The following is a 25,828-nucleotide window of genomic DNA, read 5'->3' on the forward strand; positions in this document are numbered from 1 at the left end:
GTTACCCAGTGAGCATGCAAGGGGTTACCCAGTGAGCATGCAAGGGATTGCTCGGTGAGCAGCAAGGGGTCGCCCAGTGAGCATGCAAGGGGTCGCCCAGTGAGCATGCAAGGGGTCGCCCGGTGAGCATGCAAGGGGTCGCCCGGTGAACATGCAAGGGGTCGCCCGGTGAGCATGCAAGGGGTCGCCTGGTGAGCATGCAAGGGGTTGCCCGGTGAACGTGCAAGGGGTCGCCTGGTGAGCATGCAAGGGGTTGACCTATGAGCATGCAAGGGGTCGCCCGGTGAACATGCAAGGGTTTGCCTTGTTCTTCCTCCCCTGTTGCTATGGTTTGGATATGGTTTGTAGTTCGGATCCAAACGTTCAAGTGCATAAGACTTGATCCTTAACGCCCGTTTTGGGAGTTGGTGTAGGAGTGATTTCAGGAGGGATGATGCCCCCGTGGGACGTGTTCACATCACTCAAGGCATCCCTTGTTCGGCTACAGAGCTCATGGTATTTCAACTACCAGCATTGAACACGACCTCCTATATTTAAATCATTCAACAACACTTTTGGGCACTTTTGCCTTTATTTTCCATCTCCCTTTGCACCTCCAGATCTTTCCCAGCTTACCTGCACACAGGGCAGATCCGATTAATCAGTCATTGTCTCTACCCTTTTAAAACAAGAGCCTGGTGATGGCTTTCGCAGTCTCCTTCATTTAGCAATCTCCAACTCCTCTACCAACTCATTAGAGCTGACATGTAAAATAAGTCTTTGGGGCTCTGAATTTTGAGACCTTTTTCGTCCCGCTTTTTCTTCCAAGACAGAGCTGAGCTCCTTGGCTACTACTTGGTCTGAAAGCACTCTTCTCAGGTCCAAAACAGCTGCCCTGCAGCGTCCTGGGGGTGGTGCTCTGAACATGCTCCGTCTTTCCTTGCGTCTAACCTAGCTCTCTGCCTGCGCCCTCTGTTTTCTTTTTTCTCCTCTTTGAAGCTGTCACCATTCAGCACCTTGCTTTGGGAATCCCTTGTTCCATCATTGACATTTACTAACTCCCAACTCTACCTCTGGCTGTCTGAAGACAGGCCGACAGGCTTTTCTACACTGGAGAGGTGACTGTTATTACCACAGGAAAACAGTGACTCGGAAGTCGTTCAGCCTAGAAAAGCTTATAGAGGCGAAAGCTGAGGGACTTCCTGTCCAGAACCCTCTGCCTCCATCCTTGGAATGGGACCACTGGTTCATCTTAGATGAGCTGACTCCTTTCTTTCAGGGGGTGACAAGCAGAGTGATCACAGCCTCTCTTTCTTGCTTTCTCTGTCCTGTTGTCCATTCAAACTATTCTTGGGACAGGGACAGGCAGACCCAGGGGGGCATCACACTCCTGTCCTTGGCAGTCATGAAAGGCGACAGGTACAGCATGACTTTAGAAAACAGTTTGGAGGCTGGGGGCACTGGTGGCGCACGCCTTTAATCCCAGCACTCGGGAGGCAGAGGCAGGTGGATCTCTGTGAGCTTGAAGGTTAGCCTGGTCTACAGAGTGAGTTCCAGGACAGCTGGGGCTACACAGAGAAACCCTGTCTCAAAAGAAAAAAAAAAAAAAAAGAAAGAAAGAAAAAAGAAAAGAAAAAGATTTTTGATTGATGTGATAGAATATCAATTTAGCCAGCTAATCACTTTACACATGAATCGAAACATCACACCGTACCTTGTAAAAATACACAGTTATCTGTCAGTTTTAAAAATTAGCCTACGGCCCCACCTAACTCTGAACATTCCATTCTTGCTTAAAATCCCTCATGGGTACCACCAAAAATTGAGGTGAATCAACTCCACTGACTGTCACACCTCTGGCCATGCTGAACAGCTCATGATTAGTGTCCACCAGTCAGCCTATCCACAGCCAACTCTACGGTTTCTTGTCCTCAGCCTTAACTCAAGCGGTATCCCTGCCCGGAAGGCTCTTTCCTCACCTCTTTCAGGCAGGGAGTGCCTTGCCTGGTGTTCTCCTGGTATCCATCGGTGAATTCTCCATACCGTTTTCTCTCCTTTTTTTTTTCCCCTTTTGGTTTTTTCAAGATTAAAGGTGTGCACCACGACAGCCGGCTCACCTTGTTTTTATGTATTGGAAACGTTTGAGATCACTAGCTCTGTCCAACTGTGTGCTGTCAGCTGAAGTTACCCCGTGTTATCGGACGTTAGGTGTTATTTCCCCGACATAGCTGCACCTACGCACCGCTTAGCCACACCGTCTCCATCTGCCCAGAACAGTTCTGAAGCACCCTACAATTGTCAGAGTTGTGACAAGTGAAAAAGCAGTGGGAATGGCACCAGCTAGAGTAAAGGCCACTAAAGACAGAACGCCACGCTATAGAACCCCAGATCGGAACAGAGGGAGTTGAGTGTGGACTGCTTATTGGGTGATGCTATTAATGTTATTTTTCTTAGATATGGTCATGGCATTTTGGTTCTGTAGGAGGATGTCTTAGGCTTGTTCTCTGTCCCCATACACTGGAGTTATAGGCGCACATGGACGTGCCTGGCTTTTTTTACGTAGGTGCTAGGGAGTTGAACTCAGACCTCCATGCTTGTGTGGTCAGCACTCTTAACCACAGAACCATTTCCCCTGTCCTTACCCTACCCTCATTTTTTACAAGAGGCATGCTGAGCCAGGCACGGTGGCACAGGCCTTTAATCCCAATACTTGGGAGGTAGAGGCAGGAAGATCTCTGTGAGTTCAAGGCCAGCCTGGTCTACAGAGAAAGTTCCAGGACAGCCAGGGCTACACAGAGAAACACTGTCTCGGAAAACAAACAAACAAGCAAAAATTCTAAAAGAGGCGTGCTGAAATATTAAGGGGTGATGTCGCACGCACAGTGCCTGCAACTTCAAAGCGCGCATGCACGCGCATGCGTGCTTGTGAGTAGGGCAGCTGAGCAAATGCAACACCTTGCTAGCGAGCTGGTGAAGAAAGAGCCCATGGGTAATTTATTCTTTTAACTCTTGTAAACTTGAACTGTTTCAAGTGAAACAAAGAAAAGAAAAAAAATGAGGCTGCTGCAGCTTCATATGTTTCACGTTGACTTTATATAATTATCAAACAAGAAAATCCATGAGGCAGTTATGTCGAAGATTTATTGGGGAAGGGGAGGGGGCAGGAAGGCTAGATGGGAAGTCATGCAGAGCCAGTAAGGGGGCGAGATGAAACAGGATGGGAGGGAGGACCTAACTCTAAGTTAGGAGGTGTAAGTCACCAGAGCCAGTGATGGCTCCAGTGAGGGAAGAGATGTGGATCCCCGCAGGGCCTGAGGCGCTGAGTTCATGATGAACACACAGGTTTTGTGGTCGTCCTGTAACAGGGCAGCACAGTCATCCGGGCCCTTTGGTATGTTTGAGAGATTATATTGCTAGATGCTGAACACATGTCGGTGAACAGAGACACAAGTCACAGCTTCTGATATTCCATTGGGGGAACAGAGTTGGGGAGGGGACAGCAGCAGGGGCAGCCTCGTGGCTGGAGGTGACTACTGAGGAGATGCAGAGTCGGAGGGTGGAGAGGGGGCAAGCTCCTGAAGAACACTCCAGATGTTGGGGGAGGGGACTGGTGTGTGTGTGGGTGGGGGGGGTGACAAGTGGAAGGACTCTGAGGCTGGAGTCCGCCTGGCAAGGCGGGCAGGGTGGTCATGTGATATCTCACAGGAGGCACTGTCTGCGCTCTAGCTCTTCCCCGGGAGCCTGGAAAACCTGGGGAGGGTTGGGGCAGAGCCGAGCACTAGGCACAGTGTGACTCAGGCTCAGCACAGCTGCTTGGCTGTAGATCTGCTGAAGGCAGATAAGGCAGTACTTCTGTAAGACTACGATACAGTCTAAAGATGGTGTTTTGGTCGGCCAGGGTGGAGGCCCTGGCGGTGGTGATAATTCTGGGTGTATTCTGAAAACAAAACCAAGAGGATGTGTCGTCAGTCTACACATCGGCACAGGGAGAGACTGAAGACAGCACATTTGCCTTTTGTTGGGATAATTATAAAATGAGGTTGTGGATAACTGGTTTGGGGAAGACCCTGGGCGATGTGTGCCTGGGGAAGTATCAGATCGGAGCATGCGGATGCCTTCGCACAGGGATGTCAAGTGTCCAGTGGGATTTAGGCATATGGAGTCCATATGGGAGGTTTGAGCTGGGACAGGAATGTGAGTGTGGTTGTCATGTAAATAGTATTTAAAACTGCGAATGTTTAAAACATGGTAGGTAGGGTTTCTTCAGGAGGAAGAGAAGAGAAGAAAAGAGACCATAGACAGGGGTATTCCACCGTGTTCCTGTTGACGTTCAGGAGGTGGGAGCTAAAGAGACCGGGACAGAGCTGGGCAGTGGCGGCACAAACCTTCAATCCCAGCACTTGGGAGGCAGAGGCAGGAGGATCTCTGTGAGTTCAAGGCCAGCCTGGTCTACAGAGTGAGCTCCAGGACAGTTAGAGCTGTCACACAGAGAAACCCTGGAGAGAGAGAGAGAGAGAGAGAGAGAGAGAGAGAGAGAGAGAGAGAGAGATTGGGACAGCAGAAGAGACTGAACATGCACCCCCTGAAAGGTGGGGGAATAAGAGCTTTTATAGATGGTGTGCAGGGAGTGTGTGGAGGAGGGAGCGAGCATACCACTGAGGAATTCATCTCATGGAATCTTTTAGCGTTCAGGGACCTTGATGACCCAGACAGTGCCCTGGGAGTGCCTCTTTCGCTGGTCTCGGGGCTAAGCTAGGGAACTGAGGCCGGACTAGCTGCTCCCTTTTTTGGGAATGGAACTGTGTAGGCGTTCCTTGTTTATATGGAACTTTGCAGGCAGGTTTAGGTACCCGCCAGCCAGGGAGGAGAGGGTGGGAGCCACCCAGGCCTTTGGAATTTGCCCCACGTGAGCGCCACTCCACGTAGTTAAAAGGATATTTATTTAATGGCGTAACTTACAAATGAAGGAATAGGTAGGTCGCGGGGTCTGGGGAAGGTGTATCGCAGTCCAGCAGTGTTCTCTGGAGCTCTGCTCAGTCCACCTTCACCGTTCAGGGTCCTGGAACCGGGGTCTCAAGGCGCCTCCCCTGGCCATGCCTCGTAGGTGTGACAGTTGCCAGAGTCTCAATGGGGGTTGGAACTTCCAGATCAAAGCTGGAATGGCTACCCACTACACTCTACCTCGGCGTTACTTTTCTTGTCATTGAGATAAAATACCCAACAAAAGCAAATCAAAGAAGAAGGGTTGATTTGGTTCATGGGGTTCAGGCCATCACCACAAGGAAGGCAGTGGGATGGCCATGGGCCTGGAAGGCAGCAGAGAGCAATGAATCTGGTGCTCCTTTTTATCCTGTTTAGGAGCTGGGCCCATGAGATGGGGCCACTCCTAGAGTGAGTCTTTCCGCCTTAATTAAACCTCTCTGGAAACACCCTCACAGCCACAGAAGTGTGTCTCCTAGGTGACTCCTAAATCCTGTCAAGCTGTCAATCATGATTAACTACCCCAGGGGCTGGAGAGATGGCTCCGTGGCTAAGGGCACAGACTGCTCTTGCAGAGTGTATGGGTTACTGTTCTGTTGCTGGGTAAAATGCCATGGCCAAGGCAACCTGTGGGAGAAAGAGTTTATCTGGGCTTGTGGTTCCAGAGGGCTTCCAGTCCATGGTGGCAGCAAGTGCAGGCATGAGGGCAGGAACACAGTGGTTTGGGAATTATAATTTGACATCAGGAAGTATGACACTTAGTTCTTGTTCAGGGAGGTTTGGGCTACATGGGGCACCTGGTACTTCTGTGTGGGTTTTAGGAAAACTTTTCTTATACCTTAGAAAACACCACTGGAATTTTGTTAGTGGGTATGTCGAATCTGCAGCTCTCTTTGGTGGTGCTTATGGACATCTTGACCAGACTGAGTCTTTTGATCTCTGTCAATGTATGTGAAGGAAGATTCGTGTCAAGTTCTAGGATGTTCTCGCTAAAAGTTACCTGTTCTACATGTTATGATGAGACTTGAGGCGGGAGGAGTGACTTCCCCAGGATCACCCAGTCAGCACCTCTTACGAATGAGGCTTCTGCTGTCGCCACAGGAGGGTTAGAGAGTGTTCTGGGGTTGTTGTATTTAATCCTCACAAAAGCTTGCTCATGGGGCTGGAGAGATAGCTCAGTGGTTAAGAGCACTGACTGCTCTTCCTAGAGGTCCTGAGTTCAATTCCCAGCAACCACATGGTGGCTCACAACCATCTGTAATGAGATCTGGTGCCCTCTTCTGGCCTGCAGGGACACATGTAGGCAGAATACTGTATACATAATAAATAAATCTTAAAAAAGAAAAAAAAAAAGCTTGCTCATGTGATGTTCCCATACTTTTTGCTTAGATAAATTTTGACTTATCAAAATGTAGCAGAAGTGTATAGTGAGCATTTATTCACCAACTCAACTAATCATTAGCATTGTGTCACAATGGCTTTGCTCATCACTTTCTTTCTATGCACCCCTTAACATCCATCCCTTCACCCCTAAATATACGTATGTATCTCCTGTGTTCAAGGACATATTCCTGTGTAACCGCATAGCTAGCCACTAAGGAAATGTATCATTGATGCAATAGTATTCCTTACCTTTTCCAATAATAAATATATCACTGGTTTTATTTATTTATTTACTCACTGTTTTTTTGAGACAGGGTTTCTCTGTGTAGCTCTGGCTGTCCTGGGATGCTTAGAGATGAGCATTCACAGAGTGCTACCGTCATGGACTTGTAGCCCTCTGGAGCCATAAACCCAAATAAACTCTTTCTCCCACAAGTTGTCTTGGCCATGGTGTTTTATCACAGGAACAGAACAGTAACTAACTAGTCTGTAGCCCGGGCTGGTCTCGAACTCACAGAGATCCACCTGCTTCTGCCTCCCTAGTGCTGGGATCAAAGGCGTGTGCCACCACCACCCAGATATCCCTGTTTTTAAATATGCAGCCAAGGGCCATTTATTTAACCTCATGTCAAGTCTCTAGAGATGTTCCCGTATTTTTAAAAGTTCATATTGATTGAGGAGGCCAAAGGCTTTAGATCCCCTGGGTCGGAGTTACAGGGAGTCATGAGCTGCCCAACGTGAGTGCTGGGACTGAACTCAGAGTTGGTCCATTCACTGAGTGGTCTCTACAGCCCCAAGATTTTTTTTTTAACCTTTTCTTGCCCCCTCCCACCCACTCCCTGCCTATAAGCCCCAGGGGGTGGTGAGAGCCCCCGTGTGTGGCAGAATGTCGACAGACCCATCCTGTGCAGGTCTTCTACAGGTCACGTGCTGCCTGGAAGACCGTGATCCACAGTGCCAGACTCTGCTCTGGCTCTTGCGTTTCTCCCGCCCCCTGTCCCATGATGTTTCTTGAGCTGGGAGCGGGTTGTGTAAGCGTCCCGTCTATGACTGAGAACTCACTTGTTGCCAGTGCTCTGAGGTGCTGTGAGTCCGGCTGTCACCACTGCAGAAGAAGCTGCTCTGACCAGAGCCGACAGCCGGCCAGTCAATGGAGAAGCGTAAATGTTTAGAAGGCAGTTTGACAAGCACATCGTGTTCTCTTGACAACAGTCAGCCTTTCTGTTTTCTGTCAAGACATCCACATGTTCAAAGAGGCCCAGAGAGTTCAGAATGAAGCACAGTTTGGACTTGACTGTGCCCTGTTCTTGATAGAATAGATGAAATGCCATTGGAGGGGATATCCTGGTGTCCCGCACTTCCTGAGGCACAGAGTTTCAGGTTTTTCTGCTGTTGGTGATACTGAGTGCATTCACTTTCTTGAAATGGGATTTTCCACTTCAATTCTTGAGAAGTCCCTTTTGCAATTAATAACTAATCAGGTGATACTTTGAGATTATGAGTTTCTTTCCCAACAACCTCTCACTAAATTATTGAGATTTATATATTTTTTTAATTAGTTATTAAGCATGGCGGTTGCAAAGTGGTATTGTAGGTATGGTATCTTAACTTTCCTAGGGCAGAGATCTTATGTATGGTGGTGCTAGGATTTGAACCTTGGCTCATCTGACTACAAGATTCCCCTCTAACCTAGCAGCATGCCAGGCGTGTTGGAGAATGATCTCTATTTGGTCTATGACTGCAGACATTCCTGTTGTATTTACCACCGCGATTGTAAGGCCCTTGAAGCCATGCTATCAGAGAGGAGATGGAATTGTAAGATAGAGAAGAGGGTACAATTTCACATGCCCCCCACTCACACCCCCAGTGCTGCAGACTGAACCATGCACGTGCTAGGTAAGCACTCTACTGCAGAGGTTCATTCCACCCTCTGTGTAAAACAGACTTCCTGTGGGAACGCTCTGCTTCTCAAGGAGATGCCATGTGGCTTAGGGCTTCCAACACTCCGTCTGCTTCAGGAACATCCTTCTTCCTCATCAGGAACATTCCTCTTCCTCATCAGCAACATTCCTCTCCTCATCAGGAACATTCCTCCTCCTCATCAGGAAAATCCCTCCTCCTCATCAGGAGCATCCCTCCTCCTCATCAGCAACATCCCTCCTCATCATCAGGAACATCCCTCCTCCTCATCAGGAATATTCCTCCTCCTCATCAGGAATATTCCTCCTCCTCATCAGGAGCATCCCTCCTCCTCATCAGCAACATCCCTCCTCCTCATCAGGAACATCACTCCTCCTCATCAGGAATATTCCTCCTCCTCATCAGGAATATTCCTCCTCCTCATCAGGAATATTCCTCCTCATCATCAGGAACATCCCTCCTCCTCATCAGGAATATTCCTCCTCCTCATCAGGAATATTCCTCCTCCTCATCAGGAACATCCCTCCTCCTCATCAGCAACATTCCTCTCCTCATTAGGAACATTCCTCCTCATCATCAGCAACATCCCTCCTCCTCATCAGGAACATTCCTCCTCCTCATCAGGAAAATCCCTCCTCCTCATCAGCAACATTCCTCTCCTCATCAGGAACATCCCTCCTCCTCATCAGGAGCATCCCTCCTCCTCATCAGGAGCATCCCTCCTCCTCATCAGGAGCATCCCTCCTCCTCATCAGGAGCATCCCTCCTCCTCATCATCAGGAGCATCCCCCCTCCTCATCAGGAACATCCCTCCTCCTCATCAGGAGCATCCCTCCTCATCATCAGGAACATCCCTCCTCCTCATCAGGAGCATCCCTCCTCCTCATCAGGAGCATCCCTCCTCCTCAACTCCTTGTAGTGCCTTGCTATTAGACACACCAGTGCTAATTTTCTGAAGTTGCTTGTTTTATCTTGTGGAGTGGGCAGCCCGAGAGGGAAAGATGAGCCCCCTTGCAGCTGCACCAGCACCTGATAGTAACCAGTAGGGTCTCATAGTCCCAGTAACCTGCTCAACTTATGTGTGTGCAGTGGAACACCAGCAGAGTAAACTCCACCACCTGGAGCCAAACTCACTGGCCCCTGGTGGGATCAGAATAGCCCCTAGCGAGAGTTCCAGAACTTTGTGGTTCATGCATTCGGAAAAGCTCTAATGGTCCATATCTGTTCTGTCACTGACCAACTGTGTGATTTTGACATTTGACTGGAAGCTGAAGACAGCAAAGGGAACAAGAAGATTCAGAAACCTGAAACAGGAACATCGCGGGGGGAGAATTCCAAAGGCAGGATGTGCACTGGAGTCTCTGAGCCCTTCTGAGCCACATTTCCTCACTCAAAGAAGAGTAATGTCTCCACTTGAAAAAGAATTGTAAGAATTGAAGGAGGCAGTGGACCCAGTGACCCCACACACATGCCATAGCAAATGTATTTGTTTTCAAGTAATTGAACCTAGTCAGACATAGTGACACACCCCTTTAATTTCAGCACTCAGGAGGCAGTGACAGGTGGATCTCTATGAGTTTGAGGCCGGCCTGGTCTACAGAGTGAGTTCTAGGACAGCCAGGGTTACATGGAAAAAGGAAAAAGGAAAGGGAAGGGAAGGGAAGGGAGGGGAGGGGAGGGGAGGGGAGGGGAGGGGAGGGAAGAAGGAAGGAAGGAAGGAAGGAAGGAAGGAAGGAAGGAAGGAAGGAAGGAAGGAAGGAAGGAAGGAAAAGGAAGAAACTGAACCTTGTTCAAGCAAAGAAGAAATTTATTGGCTTAAGCAGAAGTGCCCAGGGAGGAACTTCTTCTGGAACTCTGGACTTGGTCTCCGTTTCTCCCTGGGTACCACATGGCTTCCTTCAGCAAGTGCAAGGAGGAACCATGTGGCCAAAGACCATTCTGAGATGACATTACCCCAAAAGTTAGATGATGAATACCACTTGGAGGTGTAAATGGATAAAAATTACCTGAAATCTTCTCTCCGAGAAATCCTAAGCAGCGTGCTGTTTCAGTAAGGGAAGGGGAGGGCTACCCAGATGTACCTGGGTGTTCAGGAAATGCCAGGGAAATAGAAAGGACAGTGTGCTTGAGTATTTATAGTGAATTAAAGACTTGCCTCAAATCTCTGGTGATGCCTGGATCACTGCCAACAAATTCTCGCCGCATTCTAGCACAGAAACCCTGGCGTACATCACATCTCATTCCCTCCCTTGGACTGTCTGCCGATGTTTCCTGGGACTTATTATTTACTGTCTACAGCCTCCAGTCAAATGTCAAGGTCAGAAGTTCTTTTGAAGGACCATACATTAGACTGAACCCCTTAATTTTATAGTAAACTGAGTTTCCAAAACAAATTGCTACTTATGGTAAACTAACTTTGAAAAAATAAAAAATCATTTTCCATCTCCTGGAGTGATTAGCAAAACATCACAAAAAAGGAAATGCACATATAAGTGTGGCAAAATTTCATTTCAGGCTTTCAGACTTAGAGTCTAGGTGTGGTATCACATGCCTCTAGTCCCAGTACCCAGGAGACAGAGGGAGGGAGGGAGGTGAAACTCAGTGAGTTTGAGACCAGTTTGATCTAAAGAACAAGTTTCAGGACAGCCGCACAGAGAGACCCAGTCTCAAAATGGTATCTAATGGTTGAACATTTGTTGTTGCTGTTTTATTTTTCAAGACAGGGTTTCTCTGTGTAGCCCTGGCTGTTCTGGAACTCACTCTGTAACCACGATAGCATAGAACTCAGAGATTCACTTCCCTCTGCCTCCTGAGTGCTAGGATCAAAGGTGTGCACCAGCACACCCAGCTTCTAATGGTTAAACTTTTTTTCTCTCATGGAAATACCCTGCTCTTCTTTAGGAGTATCTAAGATATTCTAGTAAGTACACAGATAAAACTGTAACCTGGGAAAACCAAGGAGGATGATCATAGCAGGTCTATTTGAGAAGAGGCATTGTTAACTCTTTGTGGTAATTTGCATAAGAATGGCTGTAGCTTTAATTTTCCTGCCTTGCCCACAGTCAGGACAAATCTTTGTCACCTGCCAGTCCCACAGCCGCTCTGATCCAACCAAGTAAACACAGAGACTTATATTGCTTACAGACTGTATGGCCATGGCAGGCTTCTTGCTAACCGTTCTTATAGCTTAAATTAATCCATTTCCATAAATCTATACCTTGCCACGTGGCTGGTGGCTTACCAGTGTCTTCACATGCTGCTGGTCATGGCTGCGGCTGGCAGTGTCTCTGCCTCAGCCTTCCGCTTCCCAGAATTCTCCTCTCTCCTCGTCCCACCTACTTCCTGCCTGGCCACTGGCCAATCAGTGTTTTATTTATTGACCAATCAGAGCAATTTGACATATAGACCATCCCACAGCAAATGGCCCCATAGGCTCTTATATTTTAATACTTAGTTACTAGAAACTGTTTGAGAAGGATTAGAAGAATTAGTAGGTGTGGTCTTGTTGGAGGAAGTGTGTCATGGGGAGGAGGGGGCTTTGAGGTTTGAAAAGCCCACACCAAGTTGGATGCCTGTGGATCAGGATGTGAAGCTCTCAATGACTTCCCCAACCACGTCTGCCTGCACGCTGCCATGCTCCCTGCCATGATGATCATGGACTAAGCCTCTGAACTGTAAACAAGGCCCCAAGTAAGTGCTTTCTTTTGTAAGAGTTGCTTTGGTTGTGGTGTTTCACCACCACAATAGTAACCCTAACTAAGACACTCTTGAATTCACTGCACACACACACACACACACACACACACACACACACACACACACACACACACCATTCAAGGATATTGTGAAGTGATGGGACTTGAACTAGGAGGCATGGTTAACTGAATCCTTTTCATGTTGGTTCAGCCCCTTCCTTGCCCTCTTGACCTTGACACTACTCTGAGGTCATTTCTAGGTGATTGTGGGGGGGTTAGGTGTGCCCGTGTTGCACCAGGAGGCCTGAGGCTGTTGGGCATCTTGTTCTACCACTGCCCACCTTATTCCTCTGAGACACGGTCTCACATTGAATGCAGAGCTAGGCTGGTCGGTCAGCACGCCCTAGTGATGGTCTTCCTGTGTATTTTTGGTGCACATGCAACCACAGCCAGATGTTTATGAGTTCGTGGGATTTGAATTCAGGTTCTCAGGCTTGAGTGGCAAGCTTTCTTACCTGCCAAGCCCTCTCCCAGGCCCATTATTGGGTCTTTATTTGCTGATTTAGCTTATATACTTTTTACCCACTCACTTCTGTCTGGATATGTGGTCATTGTTATGCAAAGTGTAGGAGAATCCCAAAGCTCTGCTGACTGTCTTTTGCTTTTTGACAGGACACATTTCATCCTTGAGAAACATTGGGTTACAAACTCAACTCCATAGGAAGAGTAGACTAATAAATATCCCTAGAACAGCCAGCTCTCCATCTGCTAAAATAATGGAATTTTGATGGCGCACGCCTTTAATCCCAGCACTCAGGAGGCAGAGCCAGGCAGATCTCTGGTCTACAGAGTGAGTTCCAGGACAGGCACCAAAACAACACAGAGAAACCCTGTCTTGAAAAACCAAAAAACAAAACAAAACAAAACAAAAAAGAACATGTTAAATCGTAGAATTCTCAGAGACCTCAGGGTAGGCCAAACAGTCTTAGATATATCATCCCAGCATAATCCATAAAGAAAAAAAGTCATGAGTTGGGTCTAATCAAAATCTGGCTGGGGATGGCTGGAGATGTAGCTCAGCTTGTAGAGTGTCTGTCTAGCGTACAAGAGGCCCTGTGTTCTGTCTCTAGCACCAAATAAAACCAGCCATGATTAAGGCATGTCTGTAATCCTGCAACTTGAGAGGTGGAGGTAGAGAGATCAAGAGTTTGAGGCTAGCCTGGGCTACCTGAGGCTGGATGTGGAGGTGCACATGTATAATGTCAACATTCTGCAGGCTAATGCAAGAGGATTGCCAGTTGGAGGCCAGCCTTGGCTACACAGCAAGACGCTGAATTGCCAGATTTGGCCAGAGGGTGAAAAGAGGCTATGTACACATATCCAACAAAGGATTGGTCTCCAGAATATATAAGTGACTTTGAAAATTCAAGAACAAGGACTAATCTTCAAAAACAGTTGGAAAGATTTAAACAGACACTTCTCTATCTGAATGTGGTAAAAATAAATTAAAAGGTGCTCAATATCAGGGGTCCTTGTGAAAGCCACAATGTAATGTATGTATTTGCAGCGGCTGAAATAACAGCTGTAATAAAAAGTGCTGGCAAACCCACAGCAACTCTTACCTTGCCGGGGGGATGAAAGACGGCAATGTTTCCACTCAGGAGACAGCTCGGCGGCCTCTTAGAAAGCTAGGCAACAGCTACCAAATGATTTAGCCACGGCACTCCTGGGCGTTTACCCTCACATTCACACAAAAACCTGTACCCAAGTGTTTACTGCTCACAACTACAGGACACTGGAAACAACTCAAAATCCTTAAATAAGCAAGACAATGCTCTCTCCAGGGGAACTCTCCAACAACCAAAGGAATGATGTTTGTCCCACCGCTACATGCTTGCACTGTTCATGAGAATCTGGCGGGAAAGCTGCAAACGCAAGAGTGTTGGTCCAATGTGGATGACCTTGAGTTCCACTCTCTTCTCATCAGACTTTCCTTGGGAACGTTTATATTTTCACTTAAAGTGTGTGTGTGCGCATGTGTGTGCGTGCTGTGGTGTGTGAATGCAGGTGCATGCACACATGTGCACTCATGTAGAGGTCAGAGGAGGACTTCTGATGTCCTCCATCACTCTGCCCGATCGCCATGAGACAGGGTCCCTCAAAGAACTGGAAGCCCGGCATTCTAAATAGGCTGGCTAGCAAGAGAGCGCCAGTGTCCACCTGTCTCTACCTTCAACTCAGGGATTGCAGACACATCTAGCCAGACGTGTGGGTGCTGAGAATGTGAACTCATATCCTCGCCCTTGCCCAGAAGGCAGCCTCACCCACAGCACCCCTGGGAATATGCAAACCTGCTGTCTGAGGGCTTCAGTGTGGTCAAAGATGGATGGAGGGGTTAAATGCCAGCACCACTGTATCTGTCCCCTTGGTCCCTCGTCGGCCCCTCCCACCCATTCCTCCCCTACTCCACGGTGGTGTGTCCACCTACCCTGCAGTTCCCAGAACACTTGGAGTTCTTGCCAGCCACAGGGCCTTTGCATCCCCTCTGCTGGGGTGCTCTTCCACATGCTCTCCTTCTGACCGACTCCTGCTCGTCCTTCCCACGAAGCGCCTTCTCCTCAGGGCTGTCCCTTTCTCTGCACTTACCTCAGCTCTTTTATCTGCTATATCTTAACACCTGTTTGCTCACTGGGGTGAAGGCTCCATGGGGATGGAGACCAGGTCCCTCTGGTTCATCAGTGCCTTCCCAGCACATCACAGGCTGGGTCTTTCATAAGATCTCAACAACTGAACTGATGATTGGATTGAGTGTGAAGTTTGCCCACACCAGGATGGTCTGTTTCCACCAGGGAATCCAGACAATGGAAACACTCCCTTATTTTAAAGACAAGCATGGGGTATGTATCCTAGAGCAAAGAGACTTCCTTAAATGACATTTCTGTATAGTCCCATCTACTCTGATAGCCAAGAAAAGTAACAGGGTTCCTTTTGGGGAGGGATGGGAAAAAAACGGAAGAGAAATGATCATCTATTTGGATCTGTTTGTTCAGCCAGAATCATGACTATTGAGGCAGGCTGTGTATGTGTGATGGTTATCTCAGTTGTCAACTTATTGCAAGTTAGTCTCACACTGGAAACGGGCCTATGGGCACACCTGTGGGGATTATCTTGGCTGTGTTAATGGAGGTAGGAAGACCTGTTCTCTGTGGGTGGCACCATTCCCTAGGCTAAGAAGATCTTGGACTGTACAGACAAGATGAGCTGCATAAGTATTCCTTGCTCTCTGCTTCCTGATTGTGGAAGTGATGTGACCTCAAATGTGAGCTTCAAACACCTGCTTCCTTGCCGTCATGGGCAGTACTCTTGAGCTGTGAACCAAAAAAGTCCGTTCTCTCTTGAGTTACGTTTGTCAGGGTATTCCATCACAGCAACAAGAAACTGAGACCACATTCAAGAAACAGTTATTTTCTCCTTAAAATTTGAAATCCAGAACAGTAATGGGTGATATATACTTCACAACATACCATATTTCCAGGGAAGATGCAGTTCTTTTGTTTTGTTTTGTTGGTTTTTAGAGACAGGATTTCTCTGCGTAGCTTTGTGCCTTTCCTGGAACTCACTCTGTAGACCAGGCTGGCCTCGAACTCACAGAGATCCTTCTGCCTCTGCCTCCCAAGTGCTGGGATTAAAGGCGTGCGCCACCACTGCCCAGCTGCAGTTCTTAACCAACTTATGTCTTTGGCATTGATTTTTTTTTTAATGACTTTTACTCTTCAGCCCACAGGTTCTGGTTGTTATCCAGGTGGATACACATGGCTCTTCTACGCAAAAGTAAGAATTGAACTTGTGAAAAGAACTCGGAAGAAAGATGTTTCAGAGGAGTGTTCTGATGATGATTCTCTCTTTCTCTCTCTCTCTCTCTCTCTCTCTCTCTCTCTCTCTCTCTCTCTCTCTCTGTGTGTGTGTGTGTGTGTGTGTGTGTGTAAAATTTTTATAGATCATTTTCCCACAAGCAATTTTGGCATGGTAATTTGAGGATTCCTATGAGATGCTGTTGAGATTTTGGTTAGAAATGGATTTACTATTAATCATATATTATCATGGATCATATATATATATATTGGTTTTCCGAGACAGAGTTTCTCTGTGTAGACCCAACTGTCCTGGAACTAGCTCTGTAGACCAGGCTGGCCTCCAATTTACAGTGCTGGGATTAAAGGTATGGTCCACCACCACCTGGCCTGGATCATATCTTTTAAAATAAAACCTGCTATTACAATCATTTCATCACTCTAAGTAAGTATTCCTCATTCATGCCTAAGCATTTTTAAAGTTCTGTTCTTGTTTTTTTTTTTGTTTTTTTTGTTTTTGTTTTTCAAGACAGGGTTTCTCTGTGTAGCTTTGTGCCTTTCTTGGAACTCACTTGGCAGTCCAGGCTGGCCTTGAACTCACAGAGATCCGCCTGGCTCTGCCTCCCGAGTGCTGGGATTAAAGGCGTGCGCCACCACCGCCCGGCCTCTGTTCTTGTTCTTAAAGGGTCACATCAAATCTCCAGATCTTGCAAACACCTATATTCTTCTGACTTAAATAGAACATTATTAATTTGAGGAAAAACACAGTAACCTAATACTGTTTCTATTACTCTTAGAGTCGCCTAATTTAAATGAAAATGAAAGGCATCCAATTAATTGTGAACTTCACATAAATGAGGAATTATTTTTAGTGTATGTTCTAAATATTGCACAGAACATACTTAACCTAAAAATTCTGTTTTCCTGGCAACTTTTTGTGGTGGTAACAGCCATGGGAGGGTCAGATGTTGGGCCACCTCTCTAAACACAGTGGCAGGTGAATAGTCATCAGATCTCCTGAGACCTACAGAACCTTTTACTTCTTCCTGGCCTGTGGCTGTCCACGGCTGAATCTTCCCAGAAAGGGCAGGAAGGAGAGCTGGAACCTTCCCAGAAAGGGCAGGAAGGAGAGCTGGAACCTTAGCGAGACCGAGCCATCAAGAAGTGCAGGGTGTAGCTGGGGGCAGGAATCTAAGACTCTCTAGGTCATTTCTTTTACAAATATGAACACAAAAGCCAGAGGGTCAAAAAAACAAACAAACAAACAACAAAAAAAAAAAAAAACAAGCTAGCATGAAGCCAATGATTACCTCCAGAGAAACATTTTTAGATTTTTATTATTTTTATTTGTATCAGAGAAGCCCACGGAGGCTCAGGGAAGTTAAGTTTGCGTAGCTGGGGTGGGGGTGGGGCGGGGAGGGGTAGAAATGAGGTTTGGATCTGACTTCATATCCCAGCTCCTTCCCTTCCCCACAACAGAGTTCCAGGGTAGCTGGGGCAGGCTTGGACTCCCTGTGACCCCCTGCCCCTGCCTGGTGAGCGCAGGGCCACGGGCCTGGGCCACGCACCACACTCCACGCTGTGCCTGTCCTGTGGCGAAGTCCCATCTCCACAGTTTTTTGTTGTCTGTGTTCCTTCTGTCTTCCACATTTCTTTAAATTCATTCCTGTTTAATATTGGGAGGCACATTTCATAACAGAAAGTTTCTGTCCTTTCTGTAATGTAAATGGGAAAGTATCTATCTCCCGCCACAACAAGAAGATGGTTTGTAAAATAGATTCAGTTAGAAGAACGTTCAGCTTTGAAGACCTTGTGTTGCTTGGCTGCAGTGTTGAAATCCGAGACTGGCTTTTCCACACATGATTTGATATTGCTTAACTCTGTGAACACAAATGCCGACAACCAGCAATGTGTGTTCCGTACTCAAAAAATGCTGCCCTGCCCTGTCCCGTTTCATCACTAATGTGGAACAGGCGGAGGCTGAGAACTGGAAGCACTGAGGTCCTGACCCGGAGCCAGGCTTTCTGCACGTTAACCTCCACTGGCATCTGAATCAACTGAAATGCAACTAGCGTCTACAACGTTAAGCCTCTTCAGAATTAGTAGTAGCTCGTAAAAGGCATTCTAGAAATGAAGCCGTTTATACTACAGATCAAATATTCATGCAAGGCAGCCTCTTGTGGTGATTGGGTTTGAGGCCTCTGCCATCAGACTGCCTGGGACTGGGTCTTCCTAGTGCTTTGAGGAAGTGGCCACAGTATACCAGGTCAATGCAGTACTCCATAGCTGTGTGTGCTCAGCCCCAGACTGCCATGTCCTCTGTATGTCTGTCCACACTGCCATTATTCCATACGCTGTGTGTGCTCAGCCCCAGACTGCCACGTCCTCTGTATGTCTGTCCACACTGCCATTATTCCATACGCTGTGTGTGCTCAGCCCCAGACTGCCACGTCCTCTGTATGTCTGTCCACACTGCCATTATTCCATACGCTGTGTGTGCTCAGCCCCAGACTGCCACGTCCTCTGTATGTCTGTCCACACTGCCATTCAGGATGTTTTTTTTTTAGTGGTTTGAGATTGACTGGTCAGACTTGGATGTGTTTCCTCTTCGTTTCAGTTAATCAGGTGCTGCTGTTCCTTCTGGCCCTGACCCTTTGTGGGATTCTGTACAAGAAAGTTCATAAGGGAGCTGTCCTCAAGAATGAAGCAGGTGAGCAAGCATGGGGTCTGTCCACAAGACACCTAAGAAGGTGGTGTCGATGTTTTCTACGGGGTCCTTCCAGTGGTTGGGTTGGGGGCAAATGAGAACGTGGTGAAGGGGACAGCTTGTAAAACATCTTCCCCAGGGCATCAGCTGGGTTATGCTCTGGGATGATCAGTGCCGTTCAAAATGTAGTCTATGTCACATGGAGGGCTTGTTAGAAGATACCTAGACTGGTGTGTTACACACACTTGTGACTCCAGCCTCTGGAGGTTGAGGTAGGAGGGTTGTGAGTTTGAGATTAGCCTGGACTACATATAGTGAGTTTAGGGTCATCTGAGTTACAAAGTGAGACTGTCTCAAACAAACAAAAACTCGATCCCGCCTGAGTGGCTGAGCACCATAGAAAGAGTGTGAGCCTGAAAATTCACATTTCTTATAAGCTCCACGTTGGTGCTAGCGGTTCCTAGTCCACCCTGAGGGACTGCTCTGCACCCTGTCCCTTCAGAGTCTCTCCCACATTGTGCTTTTGAGAATTGCCTCTTCCCCCCTCTTCTTGAAGATCCATTGCCATTAGCTGTAAATGGCTTCCAACAGCTCAACTTAAAAATGACCCTTCAGGGGCGGGAGATGGCTCAGTGGCTAAGAGCACTGACTGCTCTTTCAGAGGACCCAGGTTCCATTCCCAGCACCCACAAGGCAGCTCACAACTGTCTGTAACTTCAGTTCTAGGGGACCTAACACCCTCACACAGACATACATGCAGGCAAAATACCAATGCATATAAAATAAAAATAAATATTATTTTTTAAAAAATGACTCTTTACAGGACTGTAGAGAGGGTCAGCAGTGAAGAGAACTGCTGTTCTTACAGAAGACTGAGACTCGTCCCCAGCACCTACAGTGAGCAGCTCACAACCATATATAGATCCAGGGGATCTGACGCCCTCTTTTGGCACCCATGGGCACCTGCACTCATGTGCACATACACAGACACATACATACACACACACAGACACAGGCACACACAGACACACAGGTGCACGCACACACACACACACACACACACACACACACACACACACACACACACGCACGCAGACATGCACACACATGCTCCTGGTGTTGAGGAAATCAGAAGGAGTCTGGTATTGCCGAAAAACCTCCAGTGATGAGCTGCACAGCCAAGCCTGCATCAGTTGGTCTCCTCACACGGCTGCATGGTGACAGCGTACCCCTCAGTGAACAGTCTGTAAACAAGTCTGCTCTGGTTTGCTTTTTCAAACTGGATGCAGTAGTTTAACCACCTGGGAAGACATCATCTTTGTGTGTAGGTTTGAGACTGGCACCGGCTATGTGAGATGCTGCCCCCAAAACATTATTTTGTTTGTTTATAAAAAAAACAATAATTCCTTTAATCCCAGCACTCGGGAGGCAGAGGCAGATGGATCTCTGTGAGTTCAAGGCCAGCCTGGTCTAGAAAAGTGAGTTCCAGGACAGCTAAGGTTACACAGAGAAACTCTATCTCGGAAAAAAAAAATCATGATTACTTAAAGAATTTGAAAAAAAAATGTAAGAAATACAAGCAAAATTAAAGTCACTTACAATTTCATAAGTAGCTACAGATAAATTTGTCGATGTGTATGCATCACTTTGGGATCAAAGACCAGAAAGAATTATTTATTTCTTTATTGACAGGGTTTCACTATTCGGCCCCAGCTGGCCTGGAACTCATGATACAAGCTGGCTTCGGACCCACAGAGGTCCACCCACCTCTGCCTCCCCATGTGCCAACACACCAGCTAAGAACTTACAATCTTTTCCCCTTCAAAGTACATTATGAGATCCTCTCAAGTCAGGAAATATGTCATGAGGACAATTTTTTCTAGTAGCAGATACAGACGTGGATAGAAAAAAATATAAAGAGATGGAGAAGCCATTTAACATTTATTAAGTGGTACAAATACACCTGGTAATTTGTTTCAGTAAGTGTTTATTGAATTGAATATCAGCTGGAACTACCTTGGACCTAGGTGAGAAGAGAGGTTTTAAAAACTGTCTGCAAAGAGAGAGGAAGCTTAGTAACACTCAGCTGTACACAGACTGGATATTTTTCACAATGCCACCAAAATATAATGTGGTAGCATCAGTGTTCAGTCTCTTCCGGTGCTGAAGTATGATTGGTCATTCACGGGTGCTAGCCACGCCCCTTAGTTACTCCTTCCTCTTGGTGCTAACACTTGACTAGGGAGTGGAGAGCAGCAGAGACCCACAGCTGTACAGGTCTCACAAGTTCCGATGCTGGGCCCGTGAGGCTCTGCATTCTGTGTGTGTTTCAGCTGTATGTGTGGGAGGAGGCTGTGGGCTGGCATATGAAAAAGAGGCCCGGAGCAATAGGGACTTAGAACTTTACCCTATCTTCACTTGAAAATCTGATGCGTGGATTCCACAGCCTTTCGGATCAAAGCCCTTCGGTACCTTATGGTTCTGATGTCTTTAGGTATTTTCAGTCAAAGGTCTTCACCACATCATACCAACATGGCAGGGGAGGGAGGAGGGCGGGCATGGAGCATTACTCTGGGGTGCAGCCCCTACAGATGCACACATCACTTAAAACAGCTTCCCATTTGTCCAACTTGACCACCTTTTGCAGGAAGGGAATGGTAAGATTAGTTTTAGTGTTTGGCCATGTGCCAGCTGAAATTCTCACACTCGTTTCCAAGGGCTGCGGGGAGCCTGGATGTTGGGGAGCCGTCCTCCCCAGCACCTCCGACCAGCGGTCAGAAGTCTCTCCTGGACCTTCCTTACTGATGTCGATGTTTCTTTCAGATGGTGATTCCGAGTCCCCCGAGGACATGGAGGAGGAGATTCCAGTGGTGATCTGTGCGGCCGCAGGGAGGATGGGAGCAGCCATGGCCGCCATCAACAGCATCTACAGCAACACTGATGCCAACATTGTGTTCTATGTGGTTGGACTACGGAACACTCTGACCCGAATACGGTAGTTTGTATGCTGTGGTTTTGGAATGCTCTATGTTCTGTGTTCATCTTTTTTCTCTTTAGATGGGCCCTTACCACCTTCACCACCACCTCTTCCTCCTCTTCCTCCTCTCCTTCCTCCTCTTCCTCCTTCTCCTCCTCCTCCTCTTCCTCCTTCTCCTCCTCCTCCTCCCTCTTCTAGATTGACAGCTGTCGTTAGATTTATTGAGAGGAAGTCCTGGGTTTACTGTGACTGGACTAATGTGTTTCTAGATGAGCAAATGTCACCAAAACCTCATTAAGTCTAGGACAACCGGTATTTCTGTAGATGTGAACTGTCTAGGGAACTGAAGAGCCTCAGTCCTGAAGCAGAAAATCTTTCAAATATTTGTTCTTAGCCGGGTTGATGAAGACCTGTGATCCTAGCTACTCGGGAGGCGGAGTCGGGAGGAGCACTCTTGGCTATAGAGGGAAGGCAGACTAGGCAAATTTATGAGATCCAATCTCAAAATAAAAAGTAAAAACGGAGTAGGGGTGTAGCTGAGTGTTAGAGTGCGTATGTGAGGACCTGGGTTCAATTCCCAGCAGAGCAGGGAAAACGATTGTTCTTTGTATTTCCCCTGTTTCCTAACCTAGGAGAACATTTACATAATCCTTACTAACTATTTTTTGGGGGGAAAGGGGCTGGAGATTCAGTCCATGTCTCACACAGATTAAACACAGGCTCCAGCACCGAATCTCACCTGACCTGTAATGTTTGAACTGCAAACTTGCAGTAATATAACTTTATAGGTCATATTGTAACTTTGAACTTATTTTTCCTATGACATGCCATACCAAAAAAAAAATGAATGGAGGTAGAGTAAGAAATCAACAGAAAATCAAAATTCAAATGTGCTTTAGAAATGCAGGATAACTGTGTCATCTGGGACAGTAGCTCCCTGAGCCCAGGAATTAGAAGAAAAAGCTGACAGACTTCCCTGTATAACACAAGAACTTCTGAATAATGAAGAACAGTGAGTGGGATTAGTTATAAAATCCATTAGTAAAAAGCATGGCTTATAATGAAGAATTGTTGCAAAAAATTGTTTTAAGTGTTAAACTTAGTGGGAAAATGAGCATAAACCATGAACAGACACCAAGGCCCAGAATTCCATCCCCAGCTCTATGAACAACACAGCCACCAACGGCCACCACTGTGCGCCTGGTATTCAGAGGCTGAGGAAGGAGGTTGTGGATTAGAGACCAGACCGGGCTGCACAGTGAGGCATTCTCCCAACAAACCAAACTAGCCAAATAACCAAACAACCAACCAACCAAAAAAGAACAGATCACACAATTCACAGAGATACAGATGGTCAACAGGGTGGGCTACCTCCCAGGTCCTGGCTGCTGGTCCTCCCCCAGTGTTTAACTATTTTACAACCAGTTCTCAGTGAAGGAGAACACAAGAGTAGAGGTATGAACCCCCTGTACCTCTCAGTCAGTCACCACGAGCAAATACACTTCCGGAACACCTGCCACGTTCCCAGCACCAGTGGCCCGAGTCCCGCCGCCGGGCACCGACCCCCCAGAGTCCTGCCGCCGGGCACCGACCCCCAGAGTCCCGCCGCTGGGCACCGACCCCCCAGAGTCCCGCCGCCGGGCACCAACCCCCAGCCCTGTTCTGCCAATTTGCCATCAACAGCAAAGGCTGCCACATGTGGCTTGGTCATCACCAACTCTGTTTTGAGATGATTTCTACCACTCTATGCTCATAACGAATCAGATGAAAGAGAGGCACCCCGTGAGACTAAGTGACAAAGGAGAGAGGGTGGGGGGCAGAAGAGGAGGGGACTGAGCGACATGGTCCTTTGGAGAGGGAGGAGGGAACAAGACTACAGTCAAAGGCCGGGCCGCCCGTGTCTCAGCAGGGGCATGTGGCAGTTGGTCTGGCAGGTACGAGGCTGCTTGATAAGGAAGGAACACGTCATGTTCCTCTAGTTTCCCGGGAGGATTTTTGGACGTGGGAATATACTTGGTTCTTACTGTCTTGTTAACTTCCTCTGCAGGAAGAGTTAGGAGATTGGGGGCGGGGAAAGGGGAGATGGGAAGTTAGACCAGATGGGGAAGCAATCAGAAGGATTTATAGCATGACACTGTTTACAGACACTTAACTTTCTAAGGCCAGAGCAGACTAGCCCTGGGATGGCATGCAAGTTAACTGGAGGGAAGATTTGAAGTGTGTACTAGAGGTTTCTGGTCATCTCTTTAGAAAATGGATCGAACATTCTAAACTGAGAGAAATAAACTTCAGAGTTGTGGAGTTCAACCCTGTAGTCCTCAAGGGGAAGATCAGACCAGACTCATCGAGGCCTGAGCTGCTCCAGCCTGTGAGTAAGAGTCATGCACACGGTGGGGACAGTCCTGAGTTCACATACACTGTAGAGCCCCAGTCACCTGTCTTTGTTGTTGTTTTCTGAGACAGGGTTTCTCTGTGTAGTTTTGGAGCCTGTCCTGGATCTCGCTCTGTAGTCCAGGCTGGCCTCGAACTCACAGAGATCCGCCTGCCTCTGCCTCCCAAGTGCTGGGATTAAAGGTGTGAACCACCATGCCTGGCCTCACCATCTGTCTTAGTTAGGGTTTCTACTGCTGTGGCAAAACACCATGACCAAAAAGCAAGCTGGGAGTAAACTGTTTATTCCACATCACTGCTCATCACTGAAGGAAGTCAGGACAGGAACTCAAGCAGGGCAGGGTCCCGTAGGCAGGAGCTGATGCAGAGGTGGAGGGGAGCTGCTTACTGGATTACTCCCCATGGCTTGCTCAGCCTGCTTTCTTACAGAACCCAGGACCACCATCCAGGAATGGCACCACCGATCATGGGCTGGGTCCTCCCTCACCCATTGGTCATGTAATTAAGAAAATGCCTACAGCTGGATCTTACAGAGGTATTTCCTCAGTTGAGGCTCCTTCCTTTCGCATGACTCTAGCTTGTGTCAAGTTGACATAAAACTACCCAGCACACCATCTGGTGCACACATAGGATATTTCAGACTCATGAGTGCCGGATCCCCACAAAGCTCTGCTTATTTATAACTTAGCAGCCACCTGCTCCAGGAAGGATTTAAGCTGGTTTATATAAGCACAATGAAGCTACTGGGAAGAAATGAGGCATAAAAATGTAGACTACATTTGTGTGTGTGAAGATGGCAATGGGTTGGGGAGGGAGGCGGGGCGGGGTGGTGGTGGGAGGCGGGCCAGGGGGAAGGCGGGCCAAAACATTCCGAAGCACTTCCGTTCTTGTATCTTCTGTGCTTATTAGTTAGCTCTTACTCTTCCGAAAGCCAAGGAAACCCAGCAGTGTACAGCTATGAGCCTCAGTGATGGCCACATCGTATTTCAGGAGACATCGTGCTCTTCCCAGCTATGGGGGTCATTTTTCTTGCAAGAGTGTCCACAGAGTCCCACTCCTTCATGAAGAGCAGAAGTGTGTGTGTGTGTGTGTGTGTGTGTGTGTGTGTGTGTGTGTGTGTGTGTGTGATATGCTTACGTGTCAGTGAACCCAGCAAGCCTTTCTCCAGCTTCCCCCTAGTTCCTCACCCCTCTCCCAACCCCAGCTTGCCTCCCCCAGCACTGGTGGTTCAGACAAGTGTGCTACAGTCATCTTTTCATGTGGGTGCTGGGTACCTACCAAGTGGGTACCACGCTCAGGGCCTCATGCTTACGCGTTGAACCACCTTTCCAGTCCAAAAGCAGTTTCTGATGGCAATCTGTAGAAACTGGCTTCCTCCTATATGCAGTCCTCGTAAATCCATCCTTTCCAAGTAAGTTCTAAAGCCTCAGCCTGAGATAGGCTCTACTGTCAGCTGATCTTGAAAACTGAATGGCACTAATGAAAACCCTAGGCTCGTGTTTCTGTTTTCTGGATCAAGACACTTAAAGGCTGGGCTTGTTGCTGAGGCGTGGGGGCGGGGGAGAGAGAAGGAGAGGGAGAGAGGTGGGGACTGGATCTAGGAGAGCTTCTCTGGGCCAGCCTGGCCTCATCCTCAGAGTGCAGAGGACCGGGTGCTAAAAGCCTGGATGAGGCATCGCTTTAGCCCATCTTATTCCGTTCCACACTTGGGGCTCAACGGGCCATGCTCAGAGCTGACTTGTGGGTACCACACAACCTTGAGCCACATGCCTTTCCCCACCTGTTTCTCTTGTTTTCACAGCTGAACTTCGTTCGATTTTATCTCCCTCTGCTTATCCATCAACATGAGAAAGTCATCTATTTGGACGATGACGTCATTGTGCAAGGTACGCTCACTCACCGCCAAGAACCCTCGCAAGGGCACCACTGCCAAGGAGAGCCACAT

The 25,828-nt window shown here is 47.7% G+C and overlaps 1 protein-coding gene across 2 annotated transcripts in view; it reads left to right on the plus strand.

Moving 5' to 3' along the window:
• The window catches only part of Glt8d2 (glycosyltransferase 8 domain containing 2), a 37,077-nt gene that overhangs the window by 1,929 nt on the left and 9,320 nt on the right, over positions 1-25,828 (plus strand). Inside the window, exons 2-6 of one of the 2 annotated variants that reach the window (XM_006979868.4) lie at positions 15,735-15,788; positions 18,426-18,518; positions 21,339-21,510; positions 23,743-23,860; positions 25,685-25,769. In XM_006979868.4, the coding sequence (XP_006979930.1) occupies positions 15,770-15,788; positions 18,426-18,518; positions 21,339-21,510; positions 23,743-23,860; positions 25,685-25,769 (487 nt within the window). In that variant the 5' untranslated portion in view covers positions 15,735-15,769. The remainder of the gene's footprint in view (positions 1-15,734; positions 15,789-18,425; positions 18,519-21,338; positions 21,511-23,742; positions 23,861-25,684; positions 25,770-25,828) is intronic. The other variant, XM_076554564.1, reaches the window with a different exon arrangement.

The sequence above is a fragment of the Peromyscus maniculatus genome, chromosome 18 (genome assembly GCF_049852395.1).
Source record: "Peromyscus maniculatus bairdii isolate BWxNUB_F1_BW_parent chromosome 18, HU_Pman_BW_mat_3.1, whole genome shotgun sequence".
Taxonomy (NCBI): Eukaryota; Metazoa; Chordata; class Mammalia; order Rodentia; family Cricetidae; genus Peromyscus; species Peromyscus maniculatus.